Source organism: Rhamphochromis sp. 'chilingali' (assembly GCF_963969265.1).
Source record: "Rhamphochromis sp. 'chilingali' genome assembly, chromosome: 20".
Classification (NCBI taxonomy): Eukaryota; Metazoa; Chordata; class Actinopteri; order Cichliformes; family Cichlidae; genus Rhamphochromis; species Rhamphochromis sp. 'chilingali'.
Genome location: NC_137947.1, coordinates 22,331,525 through 22,352,215, shown reverse-complemented (window position 1 = coordinate 22,352,215; position 20,691 = coordinate 22,331,525). Strand labels below are relative to the sequence as shown.

Below are 20,691 nucleotides of genomic sequence, written 5' to 3'. Positions count from 1 at the left end.
TGAGATGTATTTAGGCAGTTTGTTAGGAGTATATTTAACATGGGATTTCCTGCAAATGTTGTCAACTGTTATCACAATATTAGCTGAAGGTGTGAATTGGTGGTTTAGAAATCCCCTCACTCGCCAAGAAGACTGCATGCCACACATATACCAATTTTTTCACTAAGAGCTATTTGTGAGTTGCCTTGTTAGTGCAAAAATGACTATTTTATGTTTTTCAAATTATATTCAACAAATTGTATCTTTTTGTGGAAGGCTGCTAGTAACAAAGTCCCAAAAGATATGATTTTAAATGGCTTTTTGCTAAATCGTTTGCTATGCATAGTCACACTCAAGTTCATCCCTTGTCTTTTTTATGCTCGAGGGATTTATATACCGGTGTTTAGTGGCTTAACACAAAAACAAAATTCCTGTAAAATTGGCCATGTACAAGGACTAGACTGAAAATGCACGAAAAAGCAGTCCAAAGCATCAGCTTTTACTGCATGCAATATTACTTAATAATTACATTCAATATATTTACGTTTACTTGTTTTCAGTGAAAAGGTGTGGCCTAGACGTCATCACAACCACTGTAATTTCCACCCACTGCTGGACTGAAAGAAAAACACAATTTGGGAGTTTAAAAAAAATCCTGAAAAAAAAAACCCTTCTCGAGATGAAAATACATTTAAATAAGTTCCTTAAAACAACACATAAAAAAACAAAGCAACGTGAAATGAAAGTGGAAACAGATGAGCTACTTAGCCAGTCTTAGTCACGCGTTTTTGTGGGTTTCTCGCTACGCTAAGTTGCTTCCTCTCTCACAAGAAACGACAGTCCGTGAAGGGACCATGACACCGGAGCCGCAGACAAGCGCAGTAGTCCTGGTTTTCCTCCCACTTATTCCACAGTGAAGCTGTTGTTGGTTAAAGCGTTAGACGAGCTATATGTATGACTGTAGGCTGAACTGTGAGTGCTAAATTGGAACACTGAAGAAGTTTTAATCGGGCTAATGGAGTCATTCCACGCCGTTTTTCTGTATTTTTCCTGGATGACGGTGGTAGCTTCCAGCGGTGAGTAGCTATGATAGTTGCTAACTACAGTATGTACTAAAATGGTTCGTGTGAGACTGTAAACACGTCGATATCGGAGCGTGTGAATCAAAATGATTTGTCAGGAGATATTTTCGCCGTTTGTTTTTTTTCTCTCTCTGTCTGTCTGTGTTATCAGGGAAAACACGGTACATGGCTAACGGCTAACACTGTCAGGGAAAGATTACAGGAAAAAGGAGGTTCGTTCTTGTGGCTACAGAGTTTACCTTACACGTCTAACATTCAAGTGTCCAACAAGGTCCAACGTTGCCTCCACACCAGAGGGCCAGGAAAAGACCTGAGCTGGTTAAAAATATTTGGATTTTACATTTTACAAGTTATTTCATGTAGTCGTGTATTGACGGTGTTGTGAAGCTGTTGCTGGAAACAAAAAAGTGAATTTAAAGCACGATGAGCTGTTTATTTTTGCCTATATATCTTTGAATATCTCTCTTGCTTTTCCATATGTGGCCACCAGTCTTATTAGGTATACTTAAAACTAGCTGTTAGGCCTCATTGTGGGTATTAATATGAGTCTGGGTATAAACTGCACAAACTAAAACAGACACTGACATTGAATGGATTCCCTTCAGCTTTCTGGGGTTTTTCTTTATTTCCTCTTTGTAGTTTTAGGTGTTGCCCAGTCCTTTCATTGTGCAGTGTGTTTCACCACAGTTGTCCAAAATTCTTGGCAGGAAGCGATAATGAAGCCCATTATGTATTCTGCAGTGTTTGTGACCATTCAGCTGTGTTGGAGTAGATGTGCATCTAAAAGCTGCAGGACAGTGGATCTCGAGGACTGGAGTTGGAGACTCTGGTTTTAAACGATCTCACCACATTAAATTTTAGGTTACGTCAAGATCTAACTTTGTTTGCTTCAAATCATAGAGGTGAGGTAATGGCAGATTGCAAAGGCACCAACCAAATGAGTATTGATCCTGTGCAGTCTGCAAAGACGATAAAACGCGCACAGACACAGACATTAATTGTAGACATCTACACCTCATTTATATGAGTGCGTGATGTTTGTTGTATGTGTGCTGCTATAAATACTCAAGGATTTAATCTTTTGTCAAAGAGTCAGCATGACCATGTCATGGTCTTTTGTTAAATGCCTTCCTGCCTGCTTTGGGTTAGGAATAAAACCCAGCTATGTTGCTGCTGAAAGAAAATAAGACCCATTAAACAATTAATTTAATTACATTTTACTTTAAAGGGCCTCGTATAAATTTGTCCCGCTCTTATCATTCATTAAAAATAATGTATTGTTGCAGCCCTGTTATCACTGAAATTGAGGACAGAATATAAACTGTTATTTTTGTGAGTATGGATCTGTTTTGTATAAATCAAGCTCAGATCTTTTGCTACCTGTGTGACAGTTCTAACAAAGGAAGCTAATTTCCCAGAAGTAGACACATCACAGAGAAATGTGACAGATGTAACCGCATTACCCTAATTGAGCATTGTGTCTTCCTTGGTTATACACTGTTTTTTTACACATGAAGTGAAAATCGTGACAGGAATTGAAATCTTTTCAGCCTTGGCTGCAGAGGAAGAAAAATCCTAACTTAACATCCATCTTTTGACTTCTGTGAAGTTAATGAAAGTAGAAATTATGTTTGCATAGACAATGCAGGGAAGGAAGCACCAATGATAATGAAGTAAGCTTCAATAGATGGCTCATCTATAATTTAAGGTTCAGTCATTATAAATAATTAATGTTGTTTTGGGCATCAAGTGGTCTCCAGCTAAATTTATTCAGAGGTCAGAGTCAAGGGTATAAAAATGTTTGCAAAACTTTAAGTGTCCCAAATGTCCAAAAATGTATTTAAATAGGACAAGTTTGGATACACCCAGACTCTTCAGCTGGGCAACAAAATGGGGACTTGGTGATGGCAAGCTACATTGTAACCACAGCCACCCTGGGTGCACTGACAGAGGCGAGGCTGCCGGACACTGGCGCCACCAGGCCCTCTAAAACCAGAAATATTTTTTTAATGCACAGAAAATGTATTTTTTTTCTCATCCAATACACCATTGATTAAAAAAAAAAGTTCCTCTTCAGTGTAAAAAGTAACTTTTCTGGTTGTGTAGCGGCAGGAAGTCATGAATGCCTTTGACGGCAATTCAGAAACATGGTTCTGATGAAAACAACTCATGACCTGAATCATATTTTAAGACTTGCAACACAATGCTTCCTGTTGCAAAAGGCAGCAATATGTATGCCCTTTTCTTCTTTTTCTTTTTTTTCTTTTTTTTGGACATTTCTTAAAAAAGGGGCCTGACAACAACCTCTGGCATACTTCTTCAGTCCTCTGTGACATCATCTGTGTAGACTGATGGATTATATCAAATGGCAGTCTTTGGCATTTAAAATAAATAGTGGAAGCTGTGAAGAGTGCTGAATTAGGGGTTGGTGATATATCGAATATACTCAGTGTATCGCGAGTTTTTCCACGTATCAAACGGCTTTATCGTAACCATCGAGTAGGGCTGGACGAAATGGCCTAAAATCCATATCATGGTATAATTTGAAGCATATGCGGTAACGATATATATCGTGATATATTCTTCTGTATAATGTATTTTACACACTATAAGGCACACTTAAAATCCTTACATTTTCTCAAAAATCAACAGTGTACCTTATGTATGAATTCTGGTTGTGCTTACTGACCTTGAACCGATTTTACACAGCACGCAGAAATCTGTCAAAAATGTTTTAGTGCGACTTTGGTAAGCTATGAAGCCGTACTGCTTGATGGATTGCCGGAGCATTACAGCTGCCGTAGTCAGGAGCCTTGCAGAGTAATCTGGGTCCAAAACTCCGTCTGCTTCAGGTCCCAAAGTCAAATGAACACAGCCGCATCACTGAGAGTTAAAAACTGTCAAAATTCTTTCATCTTTAATAAAATGATCAGCGTTGCTGCTTTACCAGGTATAACAATTAAGTTTTAACATCCAGGCATCCATGAAAACAATTTATTAAATTCAATGGAGTTAGAAGTTAGCAGGAAGTTAGCTCGCTGGTTTCCAACTAAACATGATATAACATGTTCTGACTGAGAGATTTCTGAAAAAAGTAAAACATACAGCTCTGCTATCACTTCCAACATAAATGAAGACAGAAAACTAAACAGCAGAGATTTTTGTAGGGTTACTAAAGTTGGACGCAATTGCATGGCAGGATGCTATCGCGGTAGAGCGGTATAGTCAAAATCTCTACTGTTGGCCAAATTTCTATCTTTTCTACCATATACCATTTATACTGCCCAACCCTGCCATCGAGCATAAATTGCCATGGCAATATTAAGCTGTGTGCATGTAATGCACTGAGTTTTTTTTTCTCCCACATGCTGTGAATGCATAATTCATGCCTCCCTCCCGACCAGACAATTTTCTACCTGGTACACTGTGGTGAGCCCTACCAGATAGGGAAAAAGACTCGCTGTCGTTTGGATTTCACAAGGAAGATGTTGAAAAAGATGTGGTAATTTACAAAACATGCCATAAAACTATTGCTGCAGGGTAGCAGTACCACATATTTTTTCCATCAGCTGAGAAGTCATCCACTGCAACATTAAGACGCTTTAAACTTCACAAGTCAACGTCTCCAACACACCAAAGAAAATGTTAAATAAATCAGCTGCGATACCTGTGACTGTCCGTGGTCAGTCGTTTTCATACTCACTATCTAGACTTTTGTTTCTGTAATTTGAGGTCATCACATTTTTTATTTTACAATTTGTATATGTAGGGCTGCTCAATTAATCGAATTTTAATCACGATTACGATCTGGGCTTTCAACGATCATTAAAAATGACTGAGCCGATTATTAGCCCCTCCCTCGTTTATCCGCGACACCTTAAAGGCCAGTCCGTGAAAATATTGTCCGTGGCGCAAAAACAGGTTGAGACCGCTGATTAAGAGGACCCGAGGGAAGCTCGGAAAGCTAAGCAGAAGTTATTTAGAGAGGAGAGTGACTGCCGTTGGTTGAAAAGAGAGGTTTTAAAAAAAAAAAAAAAAAAAAAAACCTTCAGTGGTGTTGCACACTATTTTATATTATTTTTTAAAGTCATTATTCAATACATTGTTATCCCTTTAAAGCCGGTCAGAGCAGCACACTGTTTTGTGTAACTATTTTTAAATCCCTGTAGAACCTGAACAGTGTAAGCTAGCGCAATAATTTGTTTTGCATATGAAACTTACATCTTATGCCATCAGCTTGTCCTCGGTCACGGTTTCCTTCCACATAAATTGCATAAAAAGCGCTTGCAGGAACAAAAACATAATATTCCAGAAACACGCTTTGCCGATCCGATCAGCTGTTCGTAACACTTCGCACATTGAAACAGACTCACCGCTAACTATCACATGTCCGCCATTTCCTGCCCGAAACCGGAAGTGATGTCATTTTCGCGGAAAATGTAGGTTTTTTTTTTTTTACTTGTAGGCCTTAAAAGCCTATACTGGTCATGTTTGACTTTTCTGAATAGTTTCTGGGATGCTTAGAACTCGAATTGCACTGCTGGAAATAGTTTATTTTGATGCACCTGCTGTTTTCTTTGCAAATTTGCATCATAGGATTGTTTTTTGTTTTTCCTGCAGTATATAAAAATTGGTGTAGCTCCAAAATAAAACTATGAAGACACTCAAAATACATTTCCTGTTGTTGTAAACTATTTTTTGCAACTTTTTTGTATTTAAAGTTTTGAGGGATAAACCTCTTAAATTTCTCCAAGTAGAAATATATGTTAAAAAACAAAAACAATTTTCAATTTTTTTGTAGTTTATTGCACTTTTTTGCAATTAATGTAGTTACTATGGACTTAATGCATACATATTATTAAAATATGGGCTATAACAGTTGTATAGCAACTTGAAATGCTCCCACAAATGGCACTACAACATGTAAAAAAATAATATAAGCTCTGGCGGACTTGGTTCTATGGTAGGTCTTAAAGGGTTAAATAAATATCGTCAAATAATCGAGATCTCAATTTCAGTGAAAATAATCGTGATTATCATTTTTGCCATAATCGAGCAGCCCTATGTATATGTCATAAGCACAAAAACGGACCTTTTTATTTTCAGTTGTTTGATTTTGTCTCGTGAATTCTAGCTCAATGTACTTTTTTATTGTTATGATCTTTTATTTGTTAAAGGTCGAGTGTTAACCACAGAAAGAGACACTGTGTGACAGTATTGTCATTTGGGGAAAACCTGTGAAGGCAGATATGATAAAAAAAAATTGTAAAATAAAACATTTTAATTAATTCAAAAAAAATTTGTATTCAAAGTAGAAAAAACTAAACAAGGAATGGTTGATTTGATTGAGATTACCAGTGAAATGTTAAGCATTATAAGGAAGAAAATAACATTTGTTTTTGGAGGTTATTTAAAAATAGTGTGATCGTGTGTCGTGATATAACCCCCAAAAAATCACAATATTAGATTTTCCTCATAACGCCCAGCCTTATGCTGAATTATTTGTGAACCCACCGTGGATGCTAAAACACCAAAAGATACTGTATGCAGCGTCGCTATCCTGTCGTTTACTAATGGTTCTGTATTTTGCGGTTCACCCTTTGTACACCCTGAATGTTGTCAATTTCAGAAGGGTCTTGTGGGCGAGTGTGTGAACCTCAGGTATATATTGACATGCTGTTGGGGGTTTGATTTGGCACTGTGGCTTTCACACAGTGCAGATTTCTTTAGGGAGTAAAGACTGTTATTGGCAGTTTTCTGTGAAGGACAGCCTGCTTTTGACCTCTGGAGCCACATGGTCTGCCAACCACGGAGTTATTTGAAATGCTTGGTATTGTCCTGAAACTTGGTTTAAAGTGATAAGTCACTGTGACTGTGCCTGGGACTTTCCTAAAACAAACAAAGCAGACGCACACACAAACCACACCTTTACTTTAAGCTTCTATCATTTATTTTTCTTTTCTAACAGATCTAACAGGCTCTGGGCATAATAAGCAGTGAAAGAAAAACTCACTGTAGTCTGGTGACCGCTTACAGGAATTAGACTCAATGCTGGGAATTAAACTGCAGAACTTTTGTGTGAAATGCTAAAATTTGTAGAAAACAGGAAATGAATACAAAACTATTGAGCTGAGATCAAACATTTGGTGACTGTCAGGTTAGTTTCTGTTAACTTTTGATTTTATTTCCTGCAATTTTTAAAATATACTGCTTTTCTCTTTATCTTTTTTGTTAGAAAATTATTGACTGTTTTGATACAACAAGAAGAAACTTTTGTGCTCATGGATCTTTACTCAGGTGATCTAGCTTTGTTTGATCAAGACCCAACTTGTTTCAATAGCTTTAAGCTGCAGCTGCACAACCACCTGGAAGCTCTTCCTGCTGCCTCTATTGTAGTCCTGATGGCTGATCTTAGACCAGGCCAACTCATGCTCTGAATTATACAGGCTCTGTAGAGAGCCTCTGCAGCCTACTTCCTGTGGAGGACCCTGGTATTTGGAGCTTTGCCGAGTTAGACAAGATAAAGTCATATATAGCTTGGATTAGGAATTTTAATGCTCTCTTCACCTGATCTATCAAAGTGAGGCTTCATTCAACTGTATTCTCCCATCTCATTCAAGCTTCCTGCTGCCTGCCATCCTACTGGTTCTTTCCTTAGCCATTACTGCTCTCTCCTCTTCTCAGACAAGTAGCCACCTTTCCTGCCCTGGAACTTGTTGTATTGGGGGATTGGAAAGCTCTTTGAACAGCCTTTGCCTCAGCCTTTTTTCTGGCATCTCCAGCTCCCTAAAGGGTCCTTCGAGTGCTTCTCCAATAAGGGGGACTTAAATGGAAGTTGCATAATGATGTACTGCTCAGGCTGCATGGCAACCCAAGCCATCTGCTGAGATATTCACTGATTTTCTTCTCCGTTACCTCCGCCAATATTATGGGCGCATCATAAACTCGCAGATGATCTGAGGCAGGCTCACCCAGTCTTTATTGAGGGTTCCTGTTTTAAATTGAAATAGAAATTTGCTTTCTAGTTTTTTTGAAGGTTGCATGTTTAAACTGAACATTTGTTTAATTGAAAGATTGTGTTTGGGGGGGGGAATCTGAAACTGGGATGTTAAAATGTTTCAAATGTGAATCTTGGATGTCGTGTCACATGTTAGTGTTACTGTACTGTTAGTGAGACACCCCCTCTGTGACTGCAGATGATGAGTCACAGAGGTCGCAAGGTTTTATGTGTACGCATTAGGAAAGTACTTTCCTCTCTTCTTATGCACAATATGGGCCCCAAACAGAGAAAAAGGGAGTTGATTCTCATTTCCAGCATGAGGTTTACAAGCTAGCAGGAAACTTTAAATTTGCAGTAAGTGGGTAACAAAATTGGACGGATCTCAGCAAAACACCTAAAGGCATAATAATTATTAATTAGCTTGACTCTTAACTTTTTGATCTGTCTCAGTTGTCTCCCCTCCACTCTTCACCATGCTTTCTCACACACACAACTGAAGAGGAGGTTAAGGGCATTGGTGTCTCAAATGCAATGTCATCATCCATCAGCACAACCGTAATAACTGTCTCCTGTATTAATCATGAACTTTCAATCTGTTTGTCGGCCCACACTTAATCAGTCAAACGCAGAGTAGTCATTAGTCCATTCTTCTGTTTCTGTGTTTAATGACGGTCGGCAAACAACGTGCATGCGCAATCTTGTGCATGCATGTTGTCTGTCCTGGGGGGAAGGTGTGCATTGCACTGTGCCAGTTAAAGCAAGGAAAACTATTTACTGTAAGACACAAAGTAGTCAGAGAAATTTTTTTTCATAGCTTAATGAGTATTTGCAGCAATACAACCTTGTGAAGTCCCAGCTTAGTGCTAGTAAAACAGTTTTATTTGGATTACTTGACTGAATATATTTGTGTTAGAAACCCACAAAGAGAAGTCACAACCCTTATGCCGAGTCTATACTGACCATCTGTTGTTATTTACTGATTTAAAAAAAAACAATAAAGTAAATAACCAAAGTGTTGATATGCAAAAAGTAAACATGTCATGCTGGCGGAGTGATGCAGGCATGTATGTTTGCGGTGGACCAGTTGACGTGATTTTTATTTAGCGTTAAACCTGAGCAGCAGTATAGAAGTTATTTGGTAGGTTTTGTGGTTCTGTTGCATATTTCATGATTGCTCACAGTGGTATCATAATTAGTCAGATCCGATTACAGATCCTTTGTCTCTGACATTTAGCAATGGTTAAGTCATGAATTTCTTCTTCATACACCAAAAACTGATTCTCCGGAAAAGTTATTCAAGCTTGACCAACATATAGATCGGATATCAGATTTAGGTAACCATACATTTATCATTCACAGAGTATATTTTGTCCAAAAGCGTGCCAGTAGGAAAACTTTGTATTAGGAGAATGTCAAATGTTGTGAAATACTGTCATAGCAGTAATTTGCTAACAGACAGTAACTATATTGATTTCCTAAATAACATTACTCTGATGCAACACTGTTCCTGAAAAAAGTCATTACTGCTTCCCACATCTGTGAGGTACGCAGCCAGCTGGATTTCATCATGACAAACTGAGTTGATTTTCACTAGAATCTGATCTATTCTTCTGAAATGGCATCCCACCCAAAACCAGGGAGTTTAGACTAGACCTCATTTACTTGTATTACCGACTTCCACGCAAGACTCCTAGTGGCTGTACGTAGTTATTTTTGGCTTGGCTTGTTTCTCCTGTTTGTTGACCTACACTTAACCAGTCTAACACAGAATAGTTGGTAAGTTCTTCTATTTCTCTTGTTTAATAATGGTCACCAAACATTTTGTAGTTGTATTTTTGCTGTCTTCTGGAGATGATAATGTACTTGTATCTGATGGTGATTAAAACAAGGAAAGTACATTTTAAGACAAGAGTACTTGCATAAACTGTATTTGTTCTTGACTTCACCTTGGTGTAATGAAGCCTTACAGCAGTGCTGGCAGTGTTTGTTTGGGGGGGTTTTTTGTTGACAAAATGAACATGGCTGATACTCTGCAGACAGGAAAGCCATGTGGGCTGTGTAATTTAGATAAATGGTTTAAAATGTGTTTTATATATGTGTATGTGTTGGGGGGGACTTTTTTTTTTTTTTTTTAAAGCAGTTTCAGAGTATGTCTATCACCCTGTCGATCTCTTTATCTGTTTTCGTTCTTTCCTCTTGTAAAATATTTTGATGTTGTTCAGTGCCTCTGGCTGAAAAAAAATCTGCGTTTGGATGTTATGCAAGGTGCTAAGTGAGCTTTGCTTTCATTGGAATGAACGTGCATTTGCAAAGTCAGAATGCTGTTGGGTACTAAAATTAAGATGAAGAAGTCTCTGTATCTGTAAACCTGCGTGATTTGAATGACTGTTCTCTGAATAAATTTGAAAGCACACTTCAGGTTTTCAGTCACTTTGTACTTTCCATACCACAAGTAACTTCATTTTCAGTTCAAATGCCATCTGCTTTCTCTTCCTGCCTGTGCTACATTTTTTGCTTTGTAAGCACAAGTGTGTGAGCGCTGCTGGCTACTGTTTGTTCTATATGTTATCTTCACTAACTCAATCTTGTAATTTCCCCCAGTATGGTTTGAAGTCATCCGGAAAGCCGCTGTAGGGTTTTGTTTTGTTTTTTTGTCTTTTGTCTTACAGTTTTTAAATCCAAATTTTAAATGAACAAATGGAAGGTGGGGACTACAGCAGGGCTTGCAAAGCAGTTTGCATAATCAGTGTTTTTTATTCTACTTTAATTTATGTCTTTGGTTTGGGTTTTTTGTTTTGTTTTGGTTGGTTGCAGTGGGATGTGGCCTTGTTGGTGAAAACTGTTAAGTTGCTGGTGTCTTATGGTATTTATCTATAGTGCTCAATACTAAAAGCCTTCTGCATTTTCAGTGTCAGATCTGTAAACGGTGTTGAAACTGTTAGAAACACTTTCATTTCATTTTCTTAGTATGTGCATGTGTCAGATTGTGGTGACAACCCTCAGCCGCCAATTTTACTGTTGCGGTTGTCACTTCTTTACAGTGTGTATGCTCCCACCAGTGATTTTTCTTTCACTCTCAACATCACAGCTAAACGTTTAAATTTGCCTTCGTGGGCGGGTATTACTTTGTGAATGTGATTGAATGTCTGTTCACAGAGGAAGGGAAACTGATATGTACGTGTTATATATATTTTTCTTTTGGGGGGGGGGGGGGGGGGGTCTCCTCCTCTTAAATGTACAATGTGACTCATAACTCTCGTGGCATGTTCAGTAACTCCCATGAGATTTAAAATCCAATTTCAGCTTCTGAATCTGAGTCACAAACACTGACCTTATTTTTTTTTTTTTTTTTTTTTTTAAAACTCTTGTTTGAATGAACACATCTAGCTTTATTTGTATTGTCAGGGAAATTAACAGACTTCAAAGCATCGTCATGCCATGTGCGTCTAATTGACAACATTTATGCCTCCAACCAGAAAATGCTTCATAATTTATAAATAAATCTAACTTAATTTATTAGTAGCTGGCATGGACGTTTGGAGGGAGGTGTGGTTAACCGTGCAGTGTGATGAAGCATGTCTGTTGTAGGTGTGGTAAAGTGTCAGGCCTGTATAAGCATGCTCTGGGTAAAGAATTTCTATTGAGATTTAATTAGTCATGCTTTTAAATGAGTTTTGTGCAATGCTGCAAATTTATGCTTTTTTTTGTTGTTTTTGTTTTCTTTTTTTGGTGCTGCAGATTATATCAGTGAAGTGTTTGTTCTGTTTTTTTGATGGTCTTGTTTATAAACATTGGTACGGTCCTGCACTTTGCTCGCAATCTTTTGAGCTTCTGACAGTCTTCACAGTTATGTGGGGTACTGTGCCAGAGTGACTCATCCTTTCTCATTTCCTAGTTTATATCTTCACATCCTCTTGTTCCATCTTAGTCCCTCCCTCTCACCCGAGAAGCAGATGGAGGCACAAGGCAGCAGGAACATAAGACGTCCTTACTTTGATTTGTCACTCTGACATAAATATTTTTTTATACACTTTTGTTTTGGCAGTTTTCTTAGCTAATTATTGATTTTATAGCTGTCTGGAGGCTCCTGGTGTGTGTGTGTGTGTGTGTGTGTGTGTGTGTGTCAATGCACTGTCACAGTGACTAGCGGAAGGCACTGAAGATCTGACCATTGTTTTCTCACGGCCTTGTCTGTCTGTATGCTTCTGACAGTCTTTACAGTTAAGGGGGGTACTGTGTCAGAGTGACCTTCAGCTCTTTCTCATATCCCAGTTTACATCTTGGCATTCTCTTGTTATTTCTTAGCACTCCCCACACAAAATATAAACAGATTTCCTTAACATTTGTTATGTGTAGTTATTCAACACCTCTAACTAAGCTAATCTTAAAATGCGGTTTAAAAATAATCTTGTTTTATAGTCATAGCAAGTGTTGGATTGGTCATTTATGCTGTGCCCTACTCTCCGCTCCTCCTCCACATTGAAAGGTTCGAGTTGAGGGGGTTTGAGTATCTGACTAGGATGCCCCCTTGCAGCCTACTGAGTGAGATGTTCTGGGCACATCGGGAGGAGGCTCTGGGGCCTCCACTCTCCTTCGTCCTCCTGATTTATTTTAAGAATTGAATCATCTCTCAGGAAGGCAGATATAGGACAAGTGGAGCTAAACAGGCACAAATTAGAACAAAGGAAACCACACAGAAATTGTTCCATCAGCAGTATCAGGTGCACTAGTTTTCACACTATGCCCTCTAGTGGTTTGTGAGTGTAAGTGAATGGCAGTGTGACGGCTGAGAGAGAAACTGTTTAGTAACTAAATGTTCATGAAGTCTTTAATGTATAGGGAAACTAAAATCATCAATTGGGGTGTAAATGTTGAATCAATAGGCTAATGCTTCCCAAAACAACACATTTCTAACAGTGATTTGCTGATTTTGCCTTTTTTTTTCTCCACAGTGCTGCCACCAGTGAATGTAACCCTTCAGTGTCGGAATTTCCATAACGTGCTGAAGTGGAGCTACCCTGAAGACACAACTGGGCTCCAATTCAGATTGGACATTGGCGCATTTCTATAGTATGAATTTGTCTTTTGCTTACCAGCCAGTCTGTCTTGAGATGCTTTAATACAAACTAAAATAACAACTCTGAAAATTAAGTTTAATTACACATACTATGAAAATTATTGAAGTCGGATGGAGACAAATCATCAAAGTGCTTTTGCTGGTTTTGCTGGTTATTGGATACAGAGGGAGAAAAACATGTTTTGAGGATCTTAATTGTTCAAATATAAATAATTAATATTTCAAAGATTGGTGCGGTTGTGGTGCACTATTATGTCACAACAAGAATGTTAGGTTAGAAACCTTAAGTTGTGTGTATGCTCATTACAGCTGATAAGCACTCCTGATACCTTGCGTTGTGCTATGGCCTTTCTCTGTTGAAGAGTATATTAATTATGAGCCCTGGCAACATTTTACCTTCATACTATAAAAAATGTAAATTATAGGCCCTGGAAGTACATAGGAATCGTACAGCATTTTGAACGTCTTAATTTGAAATATATGTTTGAACCTAGATGAACACTCAAAGTACAGGAGTGATCTACATGAAATTTAATGTTAAAACAATCAAATCAGTTTTAAATCCACTTGAGTTGTCTTAATCTAAAACCTTTGTGTTTTTCCTATAGCAGATTTTCAGTTTCTGTGTTATGGGATACAGTGGCCCCTCATTTACTCCACAGGAGTTACGTTCTAAAAATAACCCACGATAGGTGAAATCCGCGAAGTAGCCAACTTTATTTTTTGAAATTATTATAGATGTTGTAAGACTTAAAGCCCCTCACTACACACTTTATACGCTTTTCTTTTTCTTTTTCTTTTTTTCCACAGTGTATTGTATTCTGTGTCCTGATTGGCTGTAGACCAGGTTTGAACTTTGAGAGTGTTTTTTTGAGCCTCTAAAAAAGGTAGACTACAGTTGTCCTCATAGGATTACATACTCTGGTTCTACTTCAGAGAATATGAGTGATAATACAAAAACTTTGTATAAGAAAAAAAAATGGATAAAAATGTATTTAAAACAGTTACGGTTTTTGTGAAAGCCCATAATATAAAACTAAAATTGTGCACTTCAGTCTACTGAGGCAAATATCTGTCATTATTCACTTATCAACCTAAGCGTATATATACACTGTCAATCAGAAGTGTGTTTCAAGCTGCAATAAAGATAAATTCTTTTTATCTTTTAATTGCAGTCTACTGCATTTTTAATGTCACTCAAGAGTTATTTTCTTGTTAAGGTCTCTTCAAAGTTTTTAACTACATTTTCTCATTTGTTTCTTCAGTCCCCCTGACAGTCACACGTGGATGACTCCAGCTCTTCAAGCCAATCTGTCGTCCCTCTCACACCCAAAAGACAGCTATTATGTCGCCGTAACTGCTGTGGTTAACGGTAGTGAGTCTGAACCTGCCCCGTCAGACGATGGAATCACTTTCAGCTATTTCCACGAAAATCTAGTTGGAACAAAGTGTGAGTGTGTGTGTCTGTCTGTCTGTCTGTATGTGTCTGTCTGTGTGTGTATAAGGACAATATATATTTATGTATTTATTTTTATTTGTCTTTATCTGTCACATATATATGTGTGTTTACATAAAGAATCTCTAAATAGAGAGAAATATAGATTTATATAAAAATAAATAAACAACTATGCATTGTTTTTGGCCATAGCTTAAAGAGTTCACACACTATCACAGAATTTCACACAGACATAATATCTCAAATTCAAAAGGTCATGTTAATTGTGATATAGTAAGGTTCATTTTTAAACACCATAGCTCAAGAAGGGATGGGTAACATTTGATCAAATGCTGAACTTCTGACCGTACTTGTAATCAAAAGTGACTTCTGATTAAAACTTGTTGGTTTCCAGGTTATTTGGATCTTCCACGTGTTAACGTCACGGCCCAGCGAGATAACAAGGTCCATATCAGCTTTGAGAATCCCATTTTCTTTCATTGCCAAAAGATGAAAAAAAATAGAAAGAAATGTTTTAAAGACAATGACAGCCTGGATTCTTTCTTTAAAGTCAAGATCCTCAATCAGGTCAGTTCTGTCTTCCTTTTTTCTTTTTCTTTTCTCCTTTAAAGCAAACATATTAAGGAATTGTTACAAAGTTGAACAAACAGTAAAAAAAATTTCATATGTGGTCATCAGAAACAGGACATACTGATGCTGCATCACTAGTTAATGCCAAGAAAATGTTGCTAGCTATCCAGAAACTTTGGATTTCACCAATGTCAGAAGATCGTTTCGTCTTGTTAGCTGCTAGAAATATGTTAGCAACAGTTTTGAAATGCGCCTTTGGGGAGGTAGCATGAGCATAATTCATAGTGTGTATTTTAAACTAGAGTCAATTAAATCTCACTTATAACGAATGCGTTAAAAAGCAAAGTGCTTTTTGTTGCACACCAAATTTTTTTTGTAGGAAGAACACTAAGCAAGCTCCTGCATTTTGGTTTGTTTTTTTGTTAAGGCCCTTTGAAAACATAATACTGGTCATGTCTTTACTATAACACAGCTAAACTCAGAAATATAGTGGCATAAAATAGACATTTTTATGTTTGATTTATTTCTTCTTCTTCCTGCTTGTAACAAAATATTTTTCTGCTGAAAAGCTCAATTTTGGATCTCAAATTCATAAATACGTCTTTGTTTCTTAGCCTGTTGGTATGACATCCCATTAGACATCCCATTGTTTTGTTTTTTTGTTTCTTTTAGTTTTTTTGGGTGGATTTGAAAAGGAGAGTAAATACATATTATACGATACTTTGCTATCCCATGCTCTCATAGTCAGCCATACACATAACATTTCCTGGCCTCGTGTAAAAATGTTTGTGTCGGTGTTATATTTTATTCAAAATTCTTGTGTGTGCAGACCTACTCATTTAACTGTGAAGAAAGAGTGTGTGAGAAGACACTGCCAGTGGATGCAGCACAAGAGGAACACTGTGTGAACATCACCGGACTAACATCACAAGGAATATTGGTTAAATCTACACAACTGTACTGTGATGAGCCATTCCACAAACCATTACAAAGCAGTTGAGTAAAATCTTTTCTTTCTTTCTTATTTCTTAAGGTTTTCTCGTCGCTTTTCTTAAGAGCAGTAAACAATTTATGATTTACTCAAACTGCCATTGTGGGGAGCACAGTTGACATTTCTTACGCCTACCTTTTCTTTTGTGTAAAATAAGAGATGGTAAGAAGAACTGAACACAGCCTCTAACAACATGGCTTCAATTCCAATCACGCTGTTTTTCATCTGACTGCACGTTGTTTGTAGTGTGAGTGCAACAACTATGGGCTCAAAATGTGGTCATAAATATTTTGTACTTGTAAAAAAGATTTGTGTGTGCGTAAAAAAGATTTGTGTGTGGACTTAGAAAAAAAACCCCTGCAAGTTACAAGTACGGATTTTTGACCCTATTTTTCTTCCCTTCATCTGATTGGTCAATGTCATGTCAATCACAAATGTGACAATCCAATCAGAGAACAGATGGGTTTGGCTGTCGAGGGGCGCTGTTTTTGAACTGCAGGTCTTTGAAGGGAATAAATGCCCTTTTACATGCCAACCCAGCGTTTTCCTTCATCACCACGAAGGAAAACAGTCTGTGGTCGTCCGAGTTTGGTGATTTTTATGTCACAGGTCTACGTGTTTAATACAGGGACTTCCACAGCCTTTTCAACAGCGCTGCGGACCGCGGGGTGGGGGCGGGCAGTGTTTTGGAAATGACAGTCTTCATTACAAAGCTTTCTTCGTTATGAATTAGCATACATGTTTTTATTGAACATTTGAAGAACTAGCAAAAAAAAAAAAAACTCTTGTAGAGGACATAAAGATAAAAAAGACAAGGAGCAGGTGCATCTAGTACAGGTAGAGCTGCTGCAAAAACCCACAGAGCCCAGCAGCCAGCGTAACAAATTCTGGATCCTTTGCTTTTAGTTAGCAGTTAGCATTAGCAGCGTATCCTGCATCCGATGTGAAAGGACTTTTATGCTGCGCACTGTGACTCACAGCAATGGTCCTGGGTCAGCCCTGACTTTGTGTTAAACTAATCCTAAAGTAATAATGTTATTTCTAACCACTGATATACCACAACTTTATCCTTTCAACAGCTACTGAAAGTTAGGGGACCTAGCTGCTTCAAACGGTATCACCCTTCAAGGACCTGCAGTTCAAAACAGCGCCCCTCCGACAGCCAAACCCATCTGTTCTCTGATTGGATTGTTACATTTGTGATTGACATGACATTGACCAATCAGATGAAGGGAAGAAAAATAGGGTCAAAAATCCGTACTTGTAACTTGCAGTCCACACACAAATCTTTTTTACGCACACACAAATCTTTTTTACGCACACACAAATCTTTTTTACGCACACACAAATCTTTTTTACAAGTACAAAATATATCCCCCAGGCAGTGACTACCTTTGATTAATGACATTCTTTTCTGTTATTTAACTTAAAAAAAAGTTTCAGAGGAAGCGGGAGCTTGTTAGCATCATGGGCTCATCCTGTCAGAATGAGAATGAACAGTCATCAGTCACAAGTTTCTCGTTTTATTTGAATAATCAGATGTAATCAGCACCATGATGTCAGTTGAGCAATTCAGGCATTTGAGGCCTGAGTTGTCAGCCTGTTGGAATTCTGTGGATAAAGCTTGTTTCATAGTGCGACCAGGATTTATAAATTGGACTTTTATTCAGTATGTCAACAGGAAATAAGTGAAAAGTTGGTTTCCCATTGTCTTCTGTAGGACCAGAAGTCTTTTTACAACCACAGGTATCAACCACAGATTTAAGGCACTTTGGCGCTGGCTTTACTTTATAGATGCAAAAGCTACATCCATATTTTATACGTTTTATGGAGCTACCACAGGGGGGGGGGGGGGGGTGTGTGTGTGTGTGTGTGTGTGTGTGTGTGTGTGTGTGTGTGTGTATTTATGTACAGCTGTTTTACTGTTTAAAAAAAAAAAAAAAAAAAATTCTCTGTCTTGTCCAGATTTTACCGCCGTCTACGTCGTGAGTGTTATACTGGCTGTGGCTACATTCGGGGTGATCCTGTTCATGGCATACCAAAAAATTACCAAGCCTGAACCTTCTTCTTTGATCAAATCTTGGGTAATCTCAATCTACCAGTTCTAATTACATTACACAGGAGTTATTTAAAGTTTGTAGTTGTTAAAATAATGTATCCCCACTGAAGGTGGAGGGGGATTTAAATTTCAGCACATACTGAGTAGTTGTTCTTTGTGTCTAGGTCCCTAAACCCTCTATCTGGCCCACGAGTACACCCGAATCGGTGACTGTTGACCCTGTGGAGTGTTTAGAGAGGTGTGATGAAGTGGAGCCTTCCTCGCCCACACCTTTACTCCCACAGACAGAAGAGGAGGACAGGACCGGAATTACCGATTATGACTTCCGCTTGCCCATCGGGGTGTCGGACAATGGAGATATGTCTAATGTCATAGAGGAGGGTCCTGGTTACATGGTAGGCAACACCGATTTAGGTGATGAGGATCCTGGTTCTGGTGATGAGGATCCTGGTTCTGGTTATGAGAGGCGTGATACAGTGGTGGTGGCGCTGGGTCCAGATGAATTGGCTAAGGGCTACCGAGGCCCAGTCACATCTGAGTAAATGTAAGGCTACATATAAGTTAGCACCAGATGTTGTTCACAGGATCTCACATTTTGAAAATGTGAAAAGACTTGGTGACACGTGTAAAAGCCTGATCAGTATGAGTGCCCATATCTGCGATTAGACTGAGGAGCTTCTTATGCTGGAAATCTACCTGTTTACCTGTAAGGGTTATTTGTCTTAGTCAGGGTTAATAGAAAAGCTGAATGCATTATGTTATGTTTCTGCACAGGCTAAATCCCATTTAAAAGAATTGTAAAGTAAAACTATTAATTTCATCTTTTTCCTCATGACGAGGCCTCAGTAGTGGAAGCACTTGAAATGTTACAGGGAACTTTGGGCTTAAAAGACGTAAAGAGGAAATTGAAATCCTGTTTACATTCCTGCCTTACATCATAGATCATCAGGGTGACAGAAACCATCCAATAATCAGACGCATCCAAAAATGAATGGTGGCTCCTATACAATAAAACACACTGTAAATATTTCTGTAATACAGTCAATATATCTGTGGGCATCTCATATACAAGCATATTTGGCAGTTACTGAGCCAGGTAGTCAGAATACTGGATTTGCTCTGGAGACTCTTGATGATTACTTGCACTTTCTTTTTCTATCTGATTCATTTCTTTCCCTTTTATGCTTGTGTTATATTAGTTAGAAATCAGTTTGTATATTATGACATTTATACATTAAATGAGGCGTGTGCTTTAGCTTTTCTTCATGGAAGATGTGGTTGAAGGAAATATATTGGAAATGTATGATTTGTTGTTTTTTTCTTTACAAACAACAAAAATTCAAATGTAAAATGCTTTTTGTTGCACAACAAAAAATGTAATGGTGCTTAACAAATTTCTTAGACCACCTGTCATTAAAAACTAGAAGTCACACATTTTTATAAATTTGTTACACTTATGTAAAACTAAAAATCATATTGTTATTTATTAGGCAAATAACAAACTGAACTCATGTTCTTATACCCAACTTTGGGCCAGCACACTGGGCATCTTTGAAAAGTTGGAACTTAATCAGGTATAACAATCAAATACTGAAACTAATTAATCTGTACAGTAATGCAAGTCAGTTACTGTAATTCGCCGTTTTACTCATCCACACACTGGTAGACTAACAGTTATAGAAAAAGTTTTTTAGTTACTACCAGAACAGCTGTGGAACCTTACATTAGGTGATCTAATAAACAAAAGCACTTACAACACTTTTCTGCTTTGGTTTTTCAATTTTCAGGAAGAATGTGCTTTTTCTTGTTTATTCTTTTTTTGCAACATTGTATTGTCCTTAAATTTCACATGACAAAGGTTGGGTCTAATTACCAGTTTAAAGGGACTGTATGATTGCAGTTTGTTTTTATGTGATGTTTTTGTTTATTGTTTGTTTATTTTAACTTGCCAAACAATTCAACCCTTGCACTAGATTATTTTTTTAATGTGCCTTTCTTAAACAGACAATGGAGAATAGTGAAAATGGCATGCTGTGAAGGTCCAGCTACAATCAAACCTAGAACTCATTACAGTGACATGCTCTATACCCAATAATGCTGTGCTTTTTATCTGATTATCCCTTGTAATAACATACTTCATATATAAAAAGTAATACAATGTGGTTATGTCATTATGTCCAATTTTACTAATGCCGTTTAATGCGCTTGTCTGGTCTCCGTTGTGCAATTTCAATAAATTGTGGAACTGTGTGAATTTGCATCTGTCCTGTTCTTATAAAGGCAGTTAATCTATGTGACAGATTAACTGACGTTAATGTCAAACATCATGCAACAATTTTATGCTGTTACTGTACGTGGATATTACGCATTAAGGAAGGGAAGTTGACATTTGCAGTGTCATTATGTTGATTGTTTATTGTAGTGGGGCCTACAGTAGTAGTATAAATCACTTTATCAGTTTTTGTCACCATGTAAGG

General features: G+C 37.8%; 1 protein-coding gene across 1 annotated transcript; it reads left to right on the top strand.

The window, feature by feature from the left end:
• Positions 1-637: 637 nt before the first annotated feature.
• On the top strand, positions 638-20,464 carry ifngr1l (interferon gamma receptor 1-like). The gene is made up of 7 exons (XM_080868875.1): positions 638-1,055; positions 13,014-13,131; positions 14,404-14,588; positions 14,989-15,161; positions 15,994-16,159; positions 18,121-18,239; positions 18,379-20,464. Exons 1-7 carry the CDS (start codon positions 995-997, stop codon positions 18,754-18,756), a joined length of 1,200 nt encoding a protein of 399 aa, XP_080725001.1. The 5' UTR covers positions 638-994; the 3' UTR covers positions 18,757-20,464.
• The last annotated feature ends 227 nt before the right edge of the window (positions 20,465-20,691 follow it).